Source organism: Natator depressus, chromosome 11 (assembly GCF_965152275.1).
Source record: "Natator depressus isolate rNatDep1 chromosome 11, rNatDep2.hap1, whole genome shotgun sequence".
Taxonomy (NCBI): domain Eukaryota; kingdom Metazoa; phylum Chordata; order Testudines; family Cheloniidae; genus Natator; species Natator depressus.
In genome coordinates, this window is record NC_134244.1 from 66,473,379 (window position 1) to 66,490,470 (window position 17,092).

At 44.1% G+C, this 17,092-nt stretch overlaps 1 protein-coding gene across 2 annotated transcripts in view; it reads left to right on the forward strand.

Moving 5' to 3' along the window:
• The first annotated feature begins 897 nt into the window (after window positions 1-897).
• SPAG16 (sperm associated antigen 16) overlaps window positions 898-17,092 on the forward strand; it is a 711,557-nt gene continuing 695,362 nt past the window's right edge. For both annotated transcript variants that reach the window (XM_074968104.1, XM_074968105.1), the window contains exons 1-3: window positions 898-1,073; window positions 5,773-5,819; window positions 7,375-7,473. In XM_074968104.1, coding sequence (XP_074824205.1) covers window positions 1,028-1,073; window positions 5,773-5,819; window positions 7,375-7,473 — 192 coding nt within the window. In that variant the 5' untranslated portion in view covers window positions 898-1,027. The remainder of the gene's footprint in view (window positions 1,074-5,772; window positions 5,820-7,374; window positions 7,474-17,092) is intronic.

Below are 17,092 nucleotides of genomic sequence, written 5' to 3' on the forward strand. Positions count from 1 at the left end.
GGAGACAATGCTGCCTGCTTCTTGTTTACAATGTCACCTGAAAGTGAGACCAGGTGTTCGCATGGCACTGTTGTAGCTGGCATTGCAAGGTATTTACGTGCCAGACGTGCTAAAGATTCATTTGTAAGTTCAACTTCCATGTTGAAGAGATTGCACTACGGTACGTGTAGCAAGTGAATTGAAAAATACTATTTCTTTTGTTTTTACAGTGCAAATATTTAGAATAAAAAGAAATACAAAGCGAGCACTGCGCATTTTGTATTCTGTGTTGAAATTGAAATCAATATGTTCGAAAATATGGTAAACATCCAAAAATATTTAAATAAATGGTATTCCATTATTCTTTAACAGCACGATTAATTATTTTAATCGCTCAACAGCCCTAGTAGACAGACATATTGTCGGTGACCAGAGAAGGTGACAGCAGATGGTGTCAACAGCGGTCATCATGGCTCCTGGGGTTTCTCGGGCAGGACACCTGGCAGGCCGCACGTGGCTTAGGGCTGCTCTCCCCAGCAGCTCGGATCCCAGGGCAAGCCCGGGGGCACCCTGCGGGGGTGGGGGTCCTGCCTTATGCCCCGCCCCCACAGAGGGGACTGAGGGCCGCATCTGTGCCGCAGGCCCAGCCCCGTGGGTGGGGGGGCGAGGGGGCTCACGGGAGAGGCTGTACCGCCGCATCGGAGCCCCCTTCTCTGCCCAGTGGGGGGGAGCCTGGGCCAGAAGGCGGGACTTTGCCCCCTCTGCTTTGCACCGATTGGCCAGTTCGTCCCTCGGTACCGCCCTACTGAAGCGCCATTGGACCTTTCCGTAACCGAGAAGTGACGATTGCTATGGCGACCGGGACGCCTCCGGCAGTCCCCACGCCTTGCCTTAACAACCCCGCCCCACCCCGGCCGCGCGCTCTCTCCCGTGAAGCCGGGATAGAGCCAGGTGGAGAGAAGGGGCGAGCTGTTCTCGCGAGAGGTTCTCCGGGGGACCCTAGCAACGGCGAGAGCGGCGGGTAAACAAGCGACCCGGAGAGCCGGCGATGGAGGCGGCGGCGGCCGGAGCCGAGGGGCCCTTCTGCCTGCAGCGTATCCTCTCCCCGCGCCCCCTCAGCGGCTCCTGGCGGAGCAGCGCTGGGGATGGGGGGCGCTCGGATGTGCTGAGGGTTCACGCCGGGGGCTCCTCGTTCTGGGGGCGGGAGGTTCTGGGGGTTCACCCCGGGAGGGGGAGCCGGGGATCTTCCCTCTGGGGGGCTTCACCCAGGGGTTTCAGCTGGGGGGAGGGGTCTCACTTTGCGGGGCGGGCTGTTGGGCTCTAGCCTCTGGGGTTTTTTTTGGAGCCTTTGACTCAGCTGAGAACAAATCTCTCCCCCCCCCCCCCCACTGGTTTTGAGTCCCGGGCAAGTTCAAGCCATGGGGAGGGGTGGGGAGTGCTGGGGTCCCCTCGTTCTCTGCATGGGTCAGTGCCACTCCCCCCCACCACTGTCACCTGAGCTCTGCCCAGGATTGAGGAAGGACCTTCTCTCTGGCCCATCAGCCAGGCTGCTCAGTGGCACCTGCAATAAAGGCTTCACTCGATGCCCATACAGTTGTATTTGCCAGGTACAGACCTGCCCAGCGGGAGCCAGGCCAAAAATCACGTAATTATGGTGGGGAAAAGTTGAGATTACCGACTTATTTTACCAACACTCCCCTACTTGCTGCTGGCTAATAGTGAACTTCCCTGGGAACTGCGGGGGAATAAACGATAAGTTAGAAAAATTAAATTCTGCACTATTTGAACAAAGACAGCTAAGTCTCCAGGCCTCATGATTAAGAGGAATACCTTCTCAATGTGAACTGAGTGTAGCTTGATGCAGTGCCATCTTGCTGCATCTACAAACAGATGACTCCAGTGCCTCTGGTATGGAAACAGAAAAGTGAAATTGTCCTGATTCTTGTTAGTTTCACCTAGGGGTTCTGAATAGTAACAGTGGGACTGTCCAGAGTCTTGTTCATTTCAGTGTGCTGTCAAGATCCACTGTTGTTGTTTAGAATCCCTCTTTTCTGTTGCTACTTGGGAAAGCTGTGAGCAACAACTGAAGACCTGGAGCTGTTGCCTCTTACTCCTTTTTGTACTTGTCTCTCTCTAGCAAGCGTCTGGTAAGTTTTTCCAAGCCTTTTCCATAAGGCACTAAATACGTATCAGAAGGTAATCCACATTTGCTTGTTCCTCCACTTAGCAATATTCGAACCACTGACCTAGAGCGAAAGGCTCAAATTCTGTCATCTAGTGCCTGAATTATCCAATCATTCCCTAAAAATCTATTTTTAATTGAGTAGTTTATACAAGTAAAATAGGAATTTTAGATTGCAGAGCAGCAATTTAGAAGGTTTATTTCTGAGTTATGACATTTAGAAACAATCAGTTTGACTCCTTTTCAGTTTTAAAAAGAGCAAAGGCAAACTATAAATTAGCGGTTGCAGGTTTTTTGTTTTGTTTTTCTGTAGTGTATATTTATTTAGAGGCTGGCAGTCAGGAGATCTGAATTCTGTTCTCAACCTTGGTACTGACTGACTCGCTTTGTGACCCTATGTAAGCCACTTCTCTGCGATTCAGTTTCTGTTTCCTTAAAACAGAAATTCTTCAATGCCCTGTGGCTGATAAGACACTACAGAAGAGTAAAAAGAAAAAGGAGTACTTGTGGCACCTTAGAGACTAACCAATTTATTTGAGCATAAGCTTTCGTGAGCTACAGCTCACTTTGCTCAAATAAATTGGTTAGTCTCTAAGGTGCCACAAGTACTCCTTTTCTTTTTGTGAATACAGACTAACACGGCTGTTACAGAAGAGTGTCTATATTATAAAAGACATTGAAAATAAAATTTGTAGACAATGTTTGCTCAGAAATGTAGTTGAATGAGGAATTTTGTCTTTAAAAAAGATTGTGCATCTGAAATATGATTTTTCAAAAATCATGTCAAGATTTTTAACATGAGGTTTTATTCCACATGTATAGCATCTGCAACAACACAGTAGTCTAGACCCTAATGGCACATAAGGGCTATTGAGTCAGTAAAACACTTCAAAAAACTAACAGCAAACTCACCTTCTTGGAAGCACCTAAATAACCAAGATCATTTGCATTAGTTTGGAATGACTGGTGGATATGACATATTGACATTTCTATCCACATTGTAAAATATTCTACAACTGTAGAATAGAACTGTCAATATGGAGAAAAAGGAATGAAGTATTGCACATGTCAAACAGGTTGACAAAATCTGTCTCTCTCATTATACAATTAAGCGTCCAGTGAGAGAAATGTTTTTAGCCAAATTGGTGGATACACAATATTGTATTTAAATTGTACCGTATAAACGTTCAAACCTCTATTTACTACTACAATATGACAGTACCAAAAGGCTACTTAATTAATTACAGTGACATTATCCTGTCTTTTATTATTAGATATTTTATAAAATGATAGTACATTTTTCAGCTTCTGCGTACTTTGCAAACTTTAAATAAAGTACCATTCAGTTATGGTGCTAATTAATTAATGGTTTCATAATCATAATTGTTATATACCCAACAAGATAGGTAATTTATCATTCCCGTTCAATCGATAAGGGACTTTAAGGACCAGACATTTAATCTGATTTGCGCAAGGCCCCACAACACCATAGTAGCAGGGCCAGGACTAGAACTCAAAACATTTGTAAGTCCCAGATGACTAGATCATACATACCTCGAATGTTACTTTTATTATACCTTTTGCTATAATTAAAGCAGTTGCAATTACACTGTGATTTCTATTATAAACTTTTGTTCATGCACCTGTGTAGATTTCTGAAAAGTCCTTTATGGCTGAAACTGTTCGCAGCTCTGTTCTTTTTTTCTTTGTTTGTTTTGTTTTTGTTTTTTAAAACTGGAACAAAATCCCTTCATGATCTTGAGTTACTGGAGAGAGGGGAGAAAAGTGTTCTCAGCATATTAAGACTTTTTTGACTTACCAATAGCTCAAAAGCATTTGTGGGGCAAGCCCTCTAAACCTCACATGTAAATTACTACACACTTTGCGGTGTGTATAACTGAGGCAAATTTAAAAATTAATGCTATAAGAAATTTAAAATAACCCCTCTTCTTATTTTAAATCAGCAAAAGATTTTTGTAGCTTCGGCTAACGAAGCCTTGTTCTTTGGCAATAACACAGTTAACTTTTTCCTTGCTTGCCTCTCTCTCTAAATATATAGACAAAATATAATATAGCCAAGGGCAATTTTCCAAATAAACCATGGATTTTAGGAGGCACTAGCAGGTATACAAATATCTGATTCAGGCACATAATCACAGAGTAGGTACAAATACAGAAGTAGAACACATACATTGGCCCCTCCTTTATAAAAAGTTGGGCCTTAGTGTCCATGCTGTGCAAATAGGACCTCACTTTTTAAAGTCTCATTCACAAGATATCTGCCCCAGACATAAAGTAGCATCATGGTCACTTTAGGTACATTGAAAGAATGAAGAGTGAATTGATCATAGAGTGTTTAGCTTTTAAAAAGATGATTCTTAGACTACTTACCAAACTCAATCAACCAAAACTCCTGACCTCCAAAATCAATTCTTCTGCCACTAGACTTCCTCTGCTTTTACTGTTCCCTACCAATCTCCAGAGCCATTTAAAAAAAAAAAAAAGACAGTGGTTTCCCTGTTGTGCATTTTGCTCCCAGTCCTTGTTCAATAGGTCAGAAGTAACTCTTCTCCTTCCCTGTCTCATCTTGTAAACACTAGCGCAGCGGCAGCCACTTAGCTCTTTCTGCCCCTCTAGCAAACTGTTAGTGGTCCCTGGACCACTTTGCTGCCTGCTTCTCCCCTGCCCCCCTCCAGTTAAAGGATCAGAGAATCCAGGCACCACTAGTAGTTTCTTAAGAGCATAAAGAGAACAGAAGTAGCTGATGATGTAAGGCCTCCAGTATTTGCCTTTGGGAGTGGGGAGCTGAGACTCAGGAGCCAGACAGCTGCTAAAGTCTTGGAAGGGTGGTCAGGGCTTCAGTTCTTCAGGAGGAGCTCTTCAAAGTCCTCTGCAAAGTGCAACTGTTCTCAGCTATGTTCTCCCTGCCCAACTCAATGGGCACATGGGCTGTTGCTGGAACACTTTGCCAGAAGGAGATTATAAAGTATTCATTGAAACACATACCTCTCAATCCTCCCATTAAAATCAGTTAATCCATTTTTTCCCTCATGTAACTAAAGGAGATGTAGGACTGTTAAACCAACATAACAGAAGCTTCAATGCTCAATTTACTGTTATTTTCCCCCAAAGCGTGGATCCACAGATGTGCATTTGCCACGTCGGATCTCTAAACCTGATAAAAAATGGTTAGTTTTCTGAAAGGATGAAATTCACCCAGAGGCTAAGGACAGTGAAAGTCCCCTGGTACAATATAGCCACTGTAACTGTGTACCTGAGAGTAGAGTTTGGCTTATTGTTTATATGAAGCACAGCAACTGGTGTCTAGCTATAGCAGAACAAATAGGTGGTATTTTAATGCTGTGCAGTCCTGCAATGAAAAGTTTGAGTGCTAAATTCTGTTCTTGAATGCAGAGACATGCCTTTCACTGGGCATCCAAGAGCCAAAATTAGCCCTAAATATGTGAAATTTGGCCTTACATAGAAGAGGGGAGAGGCTGATAAGGACTGATTTATGAATAACTGGTTTTTTTTAAATGATCATATACAATTGTTTTCTCATTGGAAAGCACCGCATATGTCAGCTGTTTTAGACTTGACAAAACATACAGAAGTTACCATTACAGAAGACTCAGAAGATGATTATCAATATGAAGAGGTAATTTACTTAATAATATTGCCAATAATAATAATAGTAATACCTTTTTCTTTTATAGTGCCTTTCAAAAGTAGATCTCAAAACTTAGGAGATAGTCTTAAGAAAGATCTGTATTGTAGTAACCATCTCTTCTTTTATTTAAATGCACCAGTCACTATATCTTAGCACCAAAGAAGTAAATCCTCTTTTATGAAGCATACTTTAAAATATGCATGATATTAAGCATATATTTTCATTTAATAAAAAGAACTAGTAACATTTGATTTATTATGTCTTATGTTCATTTAAATAATTTTTAAAAGGTAGCAGTAACTCAGTTTAGCTGATTTCAGCTTATTCATAGTGAGCTAATTTCAGCTTATTCATTATTTAAATAGGTTTATTCATATATATCTTTGCTTTCTTGGATATTGTTTCAGTATATTAATGTCTTGGTCTTTGATATAAACAAAATCCTCTAACTCAAGCCTGTGCTCGATCTCTTTCTGAATAGCAGTTGTGTGAAGGACTGTAAACCCCACACTGGTGAACAAAGTGTTAGTAGGAGCTGGAGAACACCTGGAGGGTGTGTCAGGGTTGGTTTGTTATCAGACCCAGCTGAGGAGGAGCTGTGTCTTCTCATAAAGCAGGGAAGTGAAAACTACAAGAGGGGGTGCATGGGTGAGGGTTAGAGTTAGATGGCAAAGGAATCATAGGGTAGCTGTAGGAGAGGAACTAATTTTGTGCTTAGGATAGGAGTAGTAGTGCTTCTAAGGAAGTAGTGTTGGTGTTCTATACCAGGATGCTGGGGAGAACCTCGTGGGATTAAAAGTTCAAGTCTGGAGGGACAGAAGCTGCTTTATTTAGGTTTGGTTTCTCTGGGATTTTCTGTGCTTTGTTGGTGAAGGCTGAGGGAGACCTGGGAATTTCTTTCTCTGAGAGAAGTTGGACTGTAAAGGAATCTAGTTTGAGCAGAAAATGCTATGGTGGTAATTAAAATGTGTGGGATACTGCTCATGTGAGACAGTGATACCGCTGAAAGGGTGAGACTTCTAAGGGACCTGCCTGGAGGACCAAGTTGTGAGGAGATGACGCTACTGTAGGACTGAAGTAGTGGTTAACAGAAGGTGCGAATGAGGAGAGACTTTTATCCTGGGCTGTGCCAGCAGTGGGTCCATTCTTCCCCCAAAAATCTACACTGTCAGACAGCAGGCTCTCACCCTAAGCCTGGTGAAATCCATGAGAATCTTTCCACTGAGCCTTGGATCAAGTGCCAAGAGATCAGGGTTGAAAGTCTATCTTCAAAGAAGTCAATAGGAGTTTTGTCACTGATTTAAATAGGGCAAGGATACCACTGAATGTGTGATACAATTTAAAAAAAAAAAAAAAGGTATGCTTCAGTACCAAGTAGAACAATAATCAGTTGTGTAATTATAACACCAAGCTCCTAATATGGCTACTAGCATAAGACTTTTTATTTTTAACTGTGTGCTGTTGGGACTTAATTATCTTCTGGAAGAAAGTATAATCCATTTAAAATATTCATTGATCTGACTTCATTTATATTTGGGTTTAGGTTCCAGCAGATGATGATTTTAGTCTCCTAGAAGGTGATGAAGATCTGGTAAAGGCTTTGCAGACAATACAGGAGCAGGCTGAAGATGCACAAATTATAGTAAGAGTTTTCAAAATACTGTTAAGAATCCATCAGTAACAAAACTGATTTCTATTGGCTTAAAGTTTAGACCTTGAACACGCTTAATTATTGAATATAAGTATAGATAGAGCATTTTACATTTCTTATGGCATAAATCTCTAGAAACATTTTATATATGATGTCACTGTGAGAACAATGCTTAAATGAATTCATTTCCATCCACCCTGATATTCCTCTATTCACTGTTTGCTTGTCTTGTTGTATATTTCATGCATTGCTCAATATTTTAAGGAAAATAGTAGACTTAATTCACTAAAATGTGGTGTAAGTATCCTTTTCTCTAAATGGAATGAGTTAAATAAAATATTTAGGCCCTGATTAAACCAAGCCCTTTACCCATATGTTTAAGTTCCATTGAAGCATGTGCTTTAATCACTATGTAACATGCGCTTAAATGCTTTGCTGAATAGGAATAGAATTACTCACATGCTTGTTATTAAAAAACAAAAGCATATACCTAGCTGCTTGGTCGAATGAGAGCTGTGGTCAAATTATCACTCATTTAACAACTAGTATTTTAGATACTTTTACCTTTTTAGAATTTGATTTTTTTAAACCACAATAGACTACCATGTAGTGGTGTGGTGGGATTGTAAGTGTTATGGTCACAGCATACACCCACAAGTTAATTTTAAAAACCTAAATACTCTTGTTGGAAGGCTGTAATGTGACACTATTTGTTTTCTTAGAATTCAAAATAACACCAAGAACCCCAAAATGCTGAGACACAAAGCAGGGGGCTCACTAAAAGAGAAGCCCACCTCATCCCTCCCTACTGTAGGCTGGCTCTTAGCAAAACTTATCCTGCTGCTAGGACCAGATCGTGTGTTTCCCTACAGAGCCAGCCAGCTACTCACCTTTAGGCGGGACTAGGAAAACCCCTGAGAATTTGAATTGATCACAACTTGAACATAGTGGGGTGTGGTTCGTGTGGTTTTTTTTTTTTAAGTCTACCAGAGTGAGTTCAGATGCTAATTCCAGTTGCAGAAAAATTACTTGGTTTGGCTTACTATAATCACATAGTAAGGTATCTTTCCTTTCCATTATACCATCAACTTTTTATATTTTCTTCCTTTATGCAGTGAGAGATTGTCAATCTTTGATCTGCAAAGGCAAATGAATATAACTTTTTTTTTTTTTTTTTTAAATGAAAGTGACTAGTTCTCAGTGACAACTGAGGGAAGATGTACTTCATCGTGTGTGTGTAAGTAAACTCATCAGTTCTGTGGTCAATATTAAACCTTGGATGGAAGAAATCTGAAAATAAGAGGTACATCTGAAAGCAGATTCAGTTTTCCAAACTTTTTTTAAGAATTGGAAATATTGGAAATTCTTCAGAAATCCGCTGTAGTTACATCTGACTATGTACCTTGACACTTAAAAATAATAGTAAAAAACCACCCCAGGACAACTGAGAATCTTACTAGTCTAATCTTTTGACAGAGTACAACTGCCTGATCTTTCAGCTGTGTGATAAGTGTTTATTGAATTGTAAGACGGCTACACAGGAACACTTGATATATGGTACACTTGAGGGTGTGTGTGTGCTGAAGCTTCCTGCAGCATTGATAGCAAAACGCACCACTTGCTTTGTTAGCCTCAAGTTCAATATGATTTCTTGTGTTCTAGCTAAAAGGTTTCTCTTTGCTTCTGGACTTGGTATTGAGATATTTAATACAATTTTCACTGTAAATCATAGTTTTTTGGCAACAGTATGTCAATCATTTTCATTAGATGGCAGGATCTGTAATGCAAAACAAACGTACTTTTAATCACACTTGTTGTTTGCCTTCATGCTTTCATAATGTTTGCTGCATATTTTATGAGGAGTATCTGCTAGGTTGTTCAGTGCTCATTTACTAGATAACCCAGGTGTTGAAGCAAGTGGTTTCGATTACTCGGCAAGTACTAGTCTTCTCTCTGATTGCCTACTGAATCAATATCCCCATACTGTGCTAAGAAACACATCTTTATGTGAAGCAAAACTGAAGCAATGAATATTTGTAGCCGTGAGATTCCCTGGCACGTTTTGCAAGTGGTAGTTCCTCTGTCTTGGCTAAATTCCACCATAAACTAATGTCGTGGCACACCTACACTTCCCCTGTAGCTTCAGTTCAATTATTGTATATTTTACACCCAGTTCCATAATAAAAGAATTTCATCCACTATTTAAATGCAGAGTTTAAGGAAATGCAGTATTTATGCAATTGTGGTGCATAGATCAAGTAGGTATCCAAAAGTATAGTAAGCATTATACAGCCCACACCCTGAATTTAGAAATCATGGTTATTTAGAGTTGGTGTCCATAGCTTTCATTTTGTCTACGAAGATCAAACATAGGCTGTAAAACTCAAGAAGAGAAGAAATTGTCTTTAATTTGAATAACTAGCACTTTCAGTAAACCAAGACTACTATGTGCCAAACAGCTAGGATGTGTTAGCATCCACCATCTTGGTGGGAAGGAAAATACTGGGGCTGTGATTAAAGGTGTGTTCCTGCAAGAGATAATGGGGCAGATTGTCCTCTTTTTGAGATTTCTGCTTGAGTACAGTGGAAATAGGGGCCAATTAGGGAACTAGGTGTGACTCCTGGATTCTAAACTGCACAGTCCCAGTGCAAGCTAGAGCTGCATGGAGCAGCTCAACTTACACCATTGGTGTAAGCTCTCAGGACCTGTTGCCAATAGAAGATAGGGCATAGTGGAGCTCTACTCTATCGTGCTGCTTCACCCCTATTTTGGGAGCGGTTTGGTTTACATGCAGAGCTCCCCTGCCCAAGGGGGATTCCTTAGCTGCCATCCTTGTTTCAGTCCTAATTTGTCCTGTTTGTTACACCTAATTACATTTGCTGTTGTCCTTGCCTTGAACAGTGTCTTGGACAGTATAAAGTAATGTGGTGGGTGATCCCAGAATGTAATGGCTGCCAAAAGTAACTGGCTTTTTCCATATGGAAAAAGGAATCTTCAGCACTTTCCTGTTTTTCTTCCTTCCTTGCTTCCAGCTGAATAAGTTTTGAAGGAATCTCTTCTAAAGCATTTTCTTGACAGTCTCTGTTCTACCACCTCCCATCTTGTTTGGAGTCTCTTTTAGCATTCCTCGGACAGAAAATTCCTGAGTACCAGCAGATCCTGACGGACCCTAGGTGTGAAGAAGTCAGAATGGTTTTTATTGGGCAAGGCTTTCTGTAAATCGACTCAACTCTTCATCGCTATAGTGGATAGGATGAAGGGTCACCCGGTGTCCTCACTTTTTCACTAGGAGGGTGGTGAAACACTGGAATGCATTACCTAGGGAGGTGGTGGAATCTCCTTAGAACCATAGAATATCAGGGTTGGAAGGGACCTCAGGAGGTCATCTAGTCCAACCCCATCTGCTCAAAGCAGGACCAATCCCCAGTTTTTGCCCCAGATCCCTAAATGGCCCCCTCAAGGATTGAACTCGCAACCCTGGGTTTAGCAGGCCAATGCTCAAACCACTGACCTATCCTTCCCCCCGCCCCCCATTCCTTAGAAGTTTTTAAGGCCAGGCTTGACAAAGCCCTGGCTGGGATGATTTAGTTGGGGATTGGTCCTGCTTTGAGCAGGGGGTTGGACTGGATGACCTCCTGAGGTCCCTTCCAACCCTGATATTCTATTATTTCCAATTGGATCACCTCATGCATAAGGACCTGTTACGACCTGGTGTGGGTTCCGCCACCGCCGATTTTCAGAGGCCACTTGACAAGAGTGCAGGCATCTTCAGCGGCCTTCCTGGCGCACATCCCTACCCAGGACATTTGTAGAGCCGCAATGTGGTCCTCTGTGCACATGTTTACCTCTCATTATGCCATCACTCAGCAGGCCGGGGACTACGCTGGGTTCGGCAGAGCTGTGTTGCAATCCACATATCCGTGAACTCCTACCCACTTCCAGGGCTACTGGAGTCACCTAGTATGGAATGGACATGAGCAAGTAATCAAAGAAGAAAAGACAGTTACTTTTTTCTGTAGCTGGTGTTCGTCGATGTGTTGCTCATGTCCATTCCATGACCTGTCCTCCTTCCCCAGGGTCAGAGGTTCTGGCAAGAAGGAACTGAGGGTGGGGGGGAGCTGGCAGTACCCCTTATACAGCGCCATGAGGGCGCCACTCCCAAGGGCACCAGAGCTGGTCCCCTACAGATACTGCAGAGGGGAAAAACTTACGGCACGGGTGCATGTGGTGAGCGCACACGCCTAATATGGAATGGATGTGAGCAACACATCTCAAAGAACTCCAGTTACAGGAAAAGGTAACTGTCTTTTCACAATGAACCCCCACTCACTAGTCTGAGATGAATGCTAATGAAAGATTGTGGAATCTTTGAAGATGAAAACTTCAGGCGTTAGCTTGTTAATGAACTTTTGAAACTATATTTGGGTACTGATGACCCTCTAAGTATTCTGTCAGTTTGTATGGAAAAACTGCCAGTGGGCTTGATCCTGTGAGAAGGGGTCTCCACGAAAGTGGGTGAAAATGCTGCGGGAAGAACTTGGAGTAAGCTTTCTTGTAGGAGATGAGAGAATGTCTTATTTTAGTTTCACAAAACAAAATATGCCACTGCGCATGTGCCCAATTTGTCCCCTGTAAATTTCTTTGCCTCCCTACAGAAAAATGACTTTCTGACAGGGAAGCAAAGGGAAGCCCCAAGAGCGGTCATGCAGCCCTCCCCAACAGTATGTTTTGGGGCCCCAGGGCAGCTAGCGAAGAGGTAAATCACTGTGGGGTAGGAGGTGGGCCTGGGGAAGACCCAGCAGGTGCCTCCTACCCTGTACTAGGCTCAGCTGCTAGTCCCAGCTGGGCTGGGGAGGACAAGACTTGCTTTTCCCCTGCACAGCATCTGAGGCCAGGCCAGGCCCGGCCCAACCCAACCCCAGTTTTCTCCCCCAGCTGAAAGAAGCTCTGCACACTCCACTTCCCCTCCACTTCCTGCACCAATTGCTCCTCCGCTGCCGGGGGAGGGATCCCTGTACAGGGAGCTGCTCCCTCACACCCTGTGCATACAGACCCCCTCATAACCAGACCCTCCTGCTGAGCCACAGTTCCCTCTTCCCCCTCCCCCCAATGAGCCCCACTCCCCCTGCACCTGGATCACCCTCAGGAGCCACCCACACCTGGATCCCCATCCCACTGAGCCTCCAGCAGCTGCATCTGGACCCCCCTGCTGAGCTCCATCTCCCCCCACACCCACTCCTCCACTGCTGAACCCCAACTACCTTCACCGGTCCCCTCTTGCGGAGTCCCATTACTGTTTTACCCCCCCCCCCCCAACAAGCCCCTGTGAATCCAGATTTCCTCCCTCACGTCACTCGGATCCCCTACTGAGCTGCCCACACCCAGATTGCCTCACACTGAACCTTCTCAACCCACACCTGGATCCCCCCACACTAAGCCCCTCCACACTTGGATCTTGCTTTGCTAAGCCATCCTGCCCACAGCTGGTGCACCTGGCACAGAGGGGCATGGCCTTGGGGTGTTTTTGGGGCATGCCCCGTCCTTGTGCTGTCTCAGGGTTAGGTGCAGCCTCACTGCTGAGTCCATGTCCTAGGAGGAGCTGCACAGTGATCTCCCACATCTATGTAGCCAGTGTTCTGTGCTCCCCAATGCCATTCTGGAGCCTCCACATTTATCTGACAAACAAAATTTGCAGAATTTTGCAGCATTTTAAAATATTGTGCACAGAATTTTTGTCTTTTTGGTGCCGAATGCCCTCTGGAATAATAAATTATTCTTACTCTCTGTCACTTGAATCTCTCTTCTTTGATAAATTTTTTTATCTACACATACATTCCTTAGAACACAGCTCTACATTGTAAGCTGTCATGTAATTAGGCCTGCTGATGTGTGGGGGGCAATTGCCTAGGGCCCTGGATGATTTAAAAGGGCACAGGAGCCAATTTGTCACCCATGCAGGCCACAGTGTTCCTAGGTGCACACGGGAATGGTACCAGTGGTGGTGAAGGAGCGCTCATTGACTATTCTGCCCTGGGGCCCGGAATTGCTGTCGGCGGGCCTGGGTACCGTTTGTGAACAGCAGGCCTGGTAATTATGTGAATGTTCAGCGGAACAAGGGTTGGACACGACAGGGAATGCATGCAAGACTTGGGGATTGGTGTGTGCTTGTTGTTAACCTATACAGAGAGTAAGGACTGGAAGGTAGTGCTACATACTTTCTGTAGTGGGGTGCCCTCAAAATTGGGGTGCCCTCCAATTTGTCTCAGTCACTCTGGACCCTAGCCCTACTTTCGAGCTTATCTACCTCTTCTCCCCCCGCCCCCAGTTTAGTGTCATCCCCGAACTTGCTGAGGGTGCAACCCATCCCATCATCCAGATAATTAATGAAGATGTTGAACAAAACTGACTCCAGGACCAACGCCTGGGGCACTGTGCCAACTAGATATCGAGCCGTTGATCACTACCCACTGAGTCTGACTATCTAGACAGTTTTTTATCCATTTTATAGTCCATTCATCCAATCCATACTTCTTTAACTTGCTGGCAAGAATACGGTGGGAGACAGTATCAAAAGAGTCAGTTGTCTATCATAGAAGACAATCAGGTTGGTCAGACATGACTTGCCCTTGGTGAATCCGTGTTGACTGTTCCTGATCATCTTCCTCTCCTCCAAGTGCTTCAAAATGGATTCCATGATTTTTCCAGGGACTGAGGTGAGGCTGACCGGTCTGTAGTTCTTCCCTTTTTTAAAGAGGATCACTATATTTGCCTATTTCTAGTCGCCCAGGACCTCCCCCACTTGCCATGAGTTTTCAAAGATAAAGGCCAATGGCTCTGCAATCACATCAGCCAACTCCCTCAGCACTCTTGGATGCATTAGATCTGGCCCCATGGTCTTGTGCATGTCCAGCTTTTCTAAATAGTCCTTAACCTGTTCTTTCACCACCAAGGGCTGCTCACTGCCTCCCTATGCTATGCTCCAGTCTGGGAGCTGACCTTGTCCGTGAAGACCAAGGCAAAAAGAAGTATTGAGTACTTCAGCTTTTTCCACATCTGTCACTAGGTTGCCTCTCCCATTCATTAAGGGTCCCACACATTCCCTAACCACCTTCTTGTTGCTAACATACCTGTAGAAACCTTTCTTGTTATCCTTCACATCCCTTGCTAGCTGCAACTCCAATTGTGCTTTGGCCTTCCTGATTACACCCCTGCATGCTCGAGCAATATCTTTATACTCTTCCCTAGTCATCTGTTCAAGTTTCTACTTCTTGTAAGCTTCCTTTTTGTGTTTAAGCTCACCGAAGATTTCTCTGTTAAGCCAAGCTGGTCGCTTGCCATATTTGCTATTCTTTCTGCACATTGGGATGGCTTGCTCCTGTGCCCTCAATAAGGCTTCTTTAAAATACAGCCAGCTCTCCTGGACTCCTTTTCCCTTCATATTAGCCTCCCAGGTGATCCTGCCCATCAGTCCTCTGAGGGAGTCAGTCTGCTTTTCTTTAGTCCAGGGTCCGTATTTTGCTGCTCTCCTTTCTTCCTCTTGTCAGGATCCTGAACTCGACCATCTCATGGTCACTGCTGCCCAGGTTGCCACCCACTTTCATTTCCCCTACCAATTCTTCCCTGTTTGTGAGCAGCAGGTCAAGAGGAGCCCACCTCCTAGCTGGTTCCTCTAGCACTTGCACCAGGAAATTGTCCCCAACACTCTCCAAAAACTTCCTGGATTGTCTGTGCACTGCTGTATTGCTCCCCCAGCAGATGTCAGGGTGATTGAAGTTCCCCATCAAAACCAGAGCCTGTGAACTGGAAACTTCTGTTAGTTGTCTGAAGAAAGCCTGGTCTACCTCCTCCCGTGGTCTGGTGATCTATAGCAGACACCCACCACGACATCACCCTTGTTGCTCTTGCCTCTAAACTTAACCCAAAGAGACTCAACAGGCTTTTTTCCAGTTTCATACTGCAGCTGTGAGCAATCATACTGTTCTCTTGCATTCAGTGCAACTCCTCCACCTTTTCTCCCCGCCTGTCCTTCCTTAACAGCTTATACCCATCAGTGACAGTGCTCCAGTCATGTGAGTTACCCCTCTGTTGTTCCAATCACATCATAGTTCCTTGACTGTGCCAGGCCTTCCAATCTTTCTTGTTTGTTTCCCAGGCTTCTTGCGTTCGTGTACAGGGACCTGAGATAACTAGCCAATTGCCCTACTTTCTCAGTACGAATCAGGAGGCCTCCCCTGTTGCACCCTCCTCCTTGTGTTTCCTCCAGGTATCCAACTTACCTCCGGACTTGGTTCGCCAGCAGCTGGTGACCTAGTTTAAAGCCCTCCTGTCATAAATATAAAGGGAAGGGTAAACACCTTTAAAATCCCTCCTGGTCAGAGGAAAACCCTTTCACCTATAAAGGGTTAAGAAGCTAGGATAACCTCGCTGGCACCTAACCAAAATGACCAATGAGGAGACAAGATACTTTCAAAGCTGGGGGGGGGAGAAACAAAGGGTCTGTCTGTGTGATGCTTTTGCCGGGGACAGAACAGGAATGGAATCTTAGAACTTAGTAAGTAATCTAGCTAGATATGCGTTAGATTATGATTTCTTTAAATGGCTGAGAAAATAAGCTGTGCTGAATAGAATGGATATTCCTGTCTTTGTGTCTTTTTGTAACTTAAGGTTTTGCCTAGAGGGATTCTCTATGTTTTGAATCTAATTACCCTGTAAGGTATTTACCATCCTGATTTTACAGAGGTGATTCTTTTTACTTCTATTAAAATTCTTCTTGTAAGAACAATGAAAAGAAGCATTCAGTTTCTTAAGATCCAAGGGTTTGAGTCTGTGGTCACCTATGCAAATTAGTGAGGATTTTTATCAAACCTTCCCCAGGAAGGGGGGGTGCAAGGTTTTGGTGAGGATTTTGCGGGGGGAGAAAGACGTTTCCAAACGGCTCTTTCCCAATAATAAACCCGGTTAGACGTTTGGTGGTGGCAGCGAAAGTCCAAGGGCAAAAGGTAAAATAGTTTGTACCTTGGGGAAGTTTAACCTAAGCTGGTAAAAGTAAGCTTAGGAGGTTTTCATGCAGGTCCCCACATCTGTACCCTAGCGTTCAGAGTGGGGAAGGAACCTCGACACCTCCTCACTAGGTTAGCAAGCCTGCCTGCGAAGATGCTCTTCTCTCTTTTTGTTAGGTGGATTCCATCTCTTCCTAGAAATCCTTCTTCCTGGAACAGCCCATGGTCGAAGAATCCATAGCCCTCTCTCAGACACCATCTATGCAACCATGCATTTACCTCCACAATTCGATGGTCCCTACCTGGGCCTTTTCCTTCAACAGGGAGGCTGGATGAAAACACGACTTGTGCCTCAAACTCCTTTTATCCTTCTTCCCAGAACCACATAGTCTGCAATGACCCACTCAAGGTCATTCTTGGCAGTATCATTGATGCCCACATGGAGAAGTAGGAAGGGGAAGCAGTCCGAGGGCTTGATCAGTCTTCAGACACTGTCACATCCTGAATTCTAGCTCCAGGCAAGCAGCACACTTCTTGAGCTTCCCGGCAGATGGATGACTCCTTCCCCCTTAGGAGGGAGTCTCCGACCACCATCACCCATTTCCTCCTC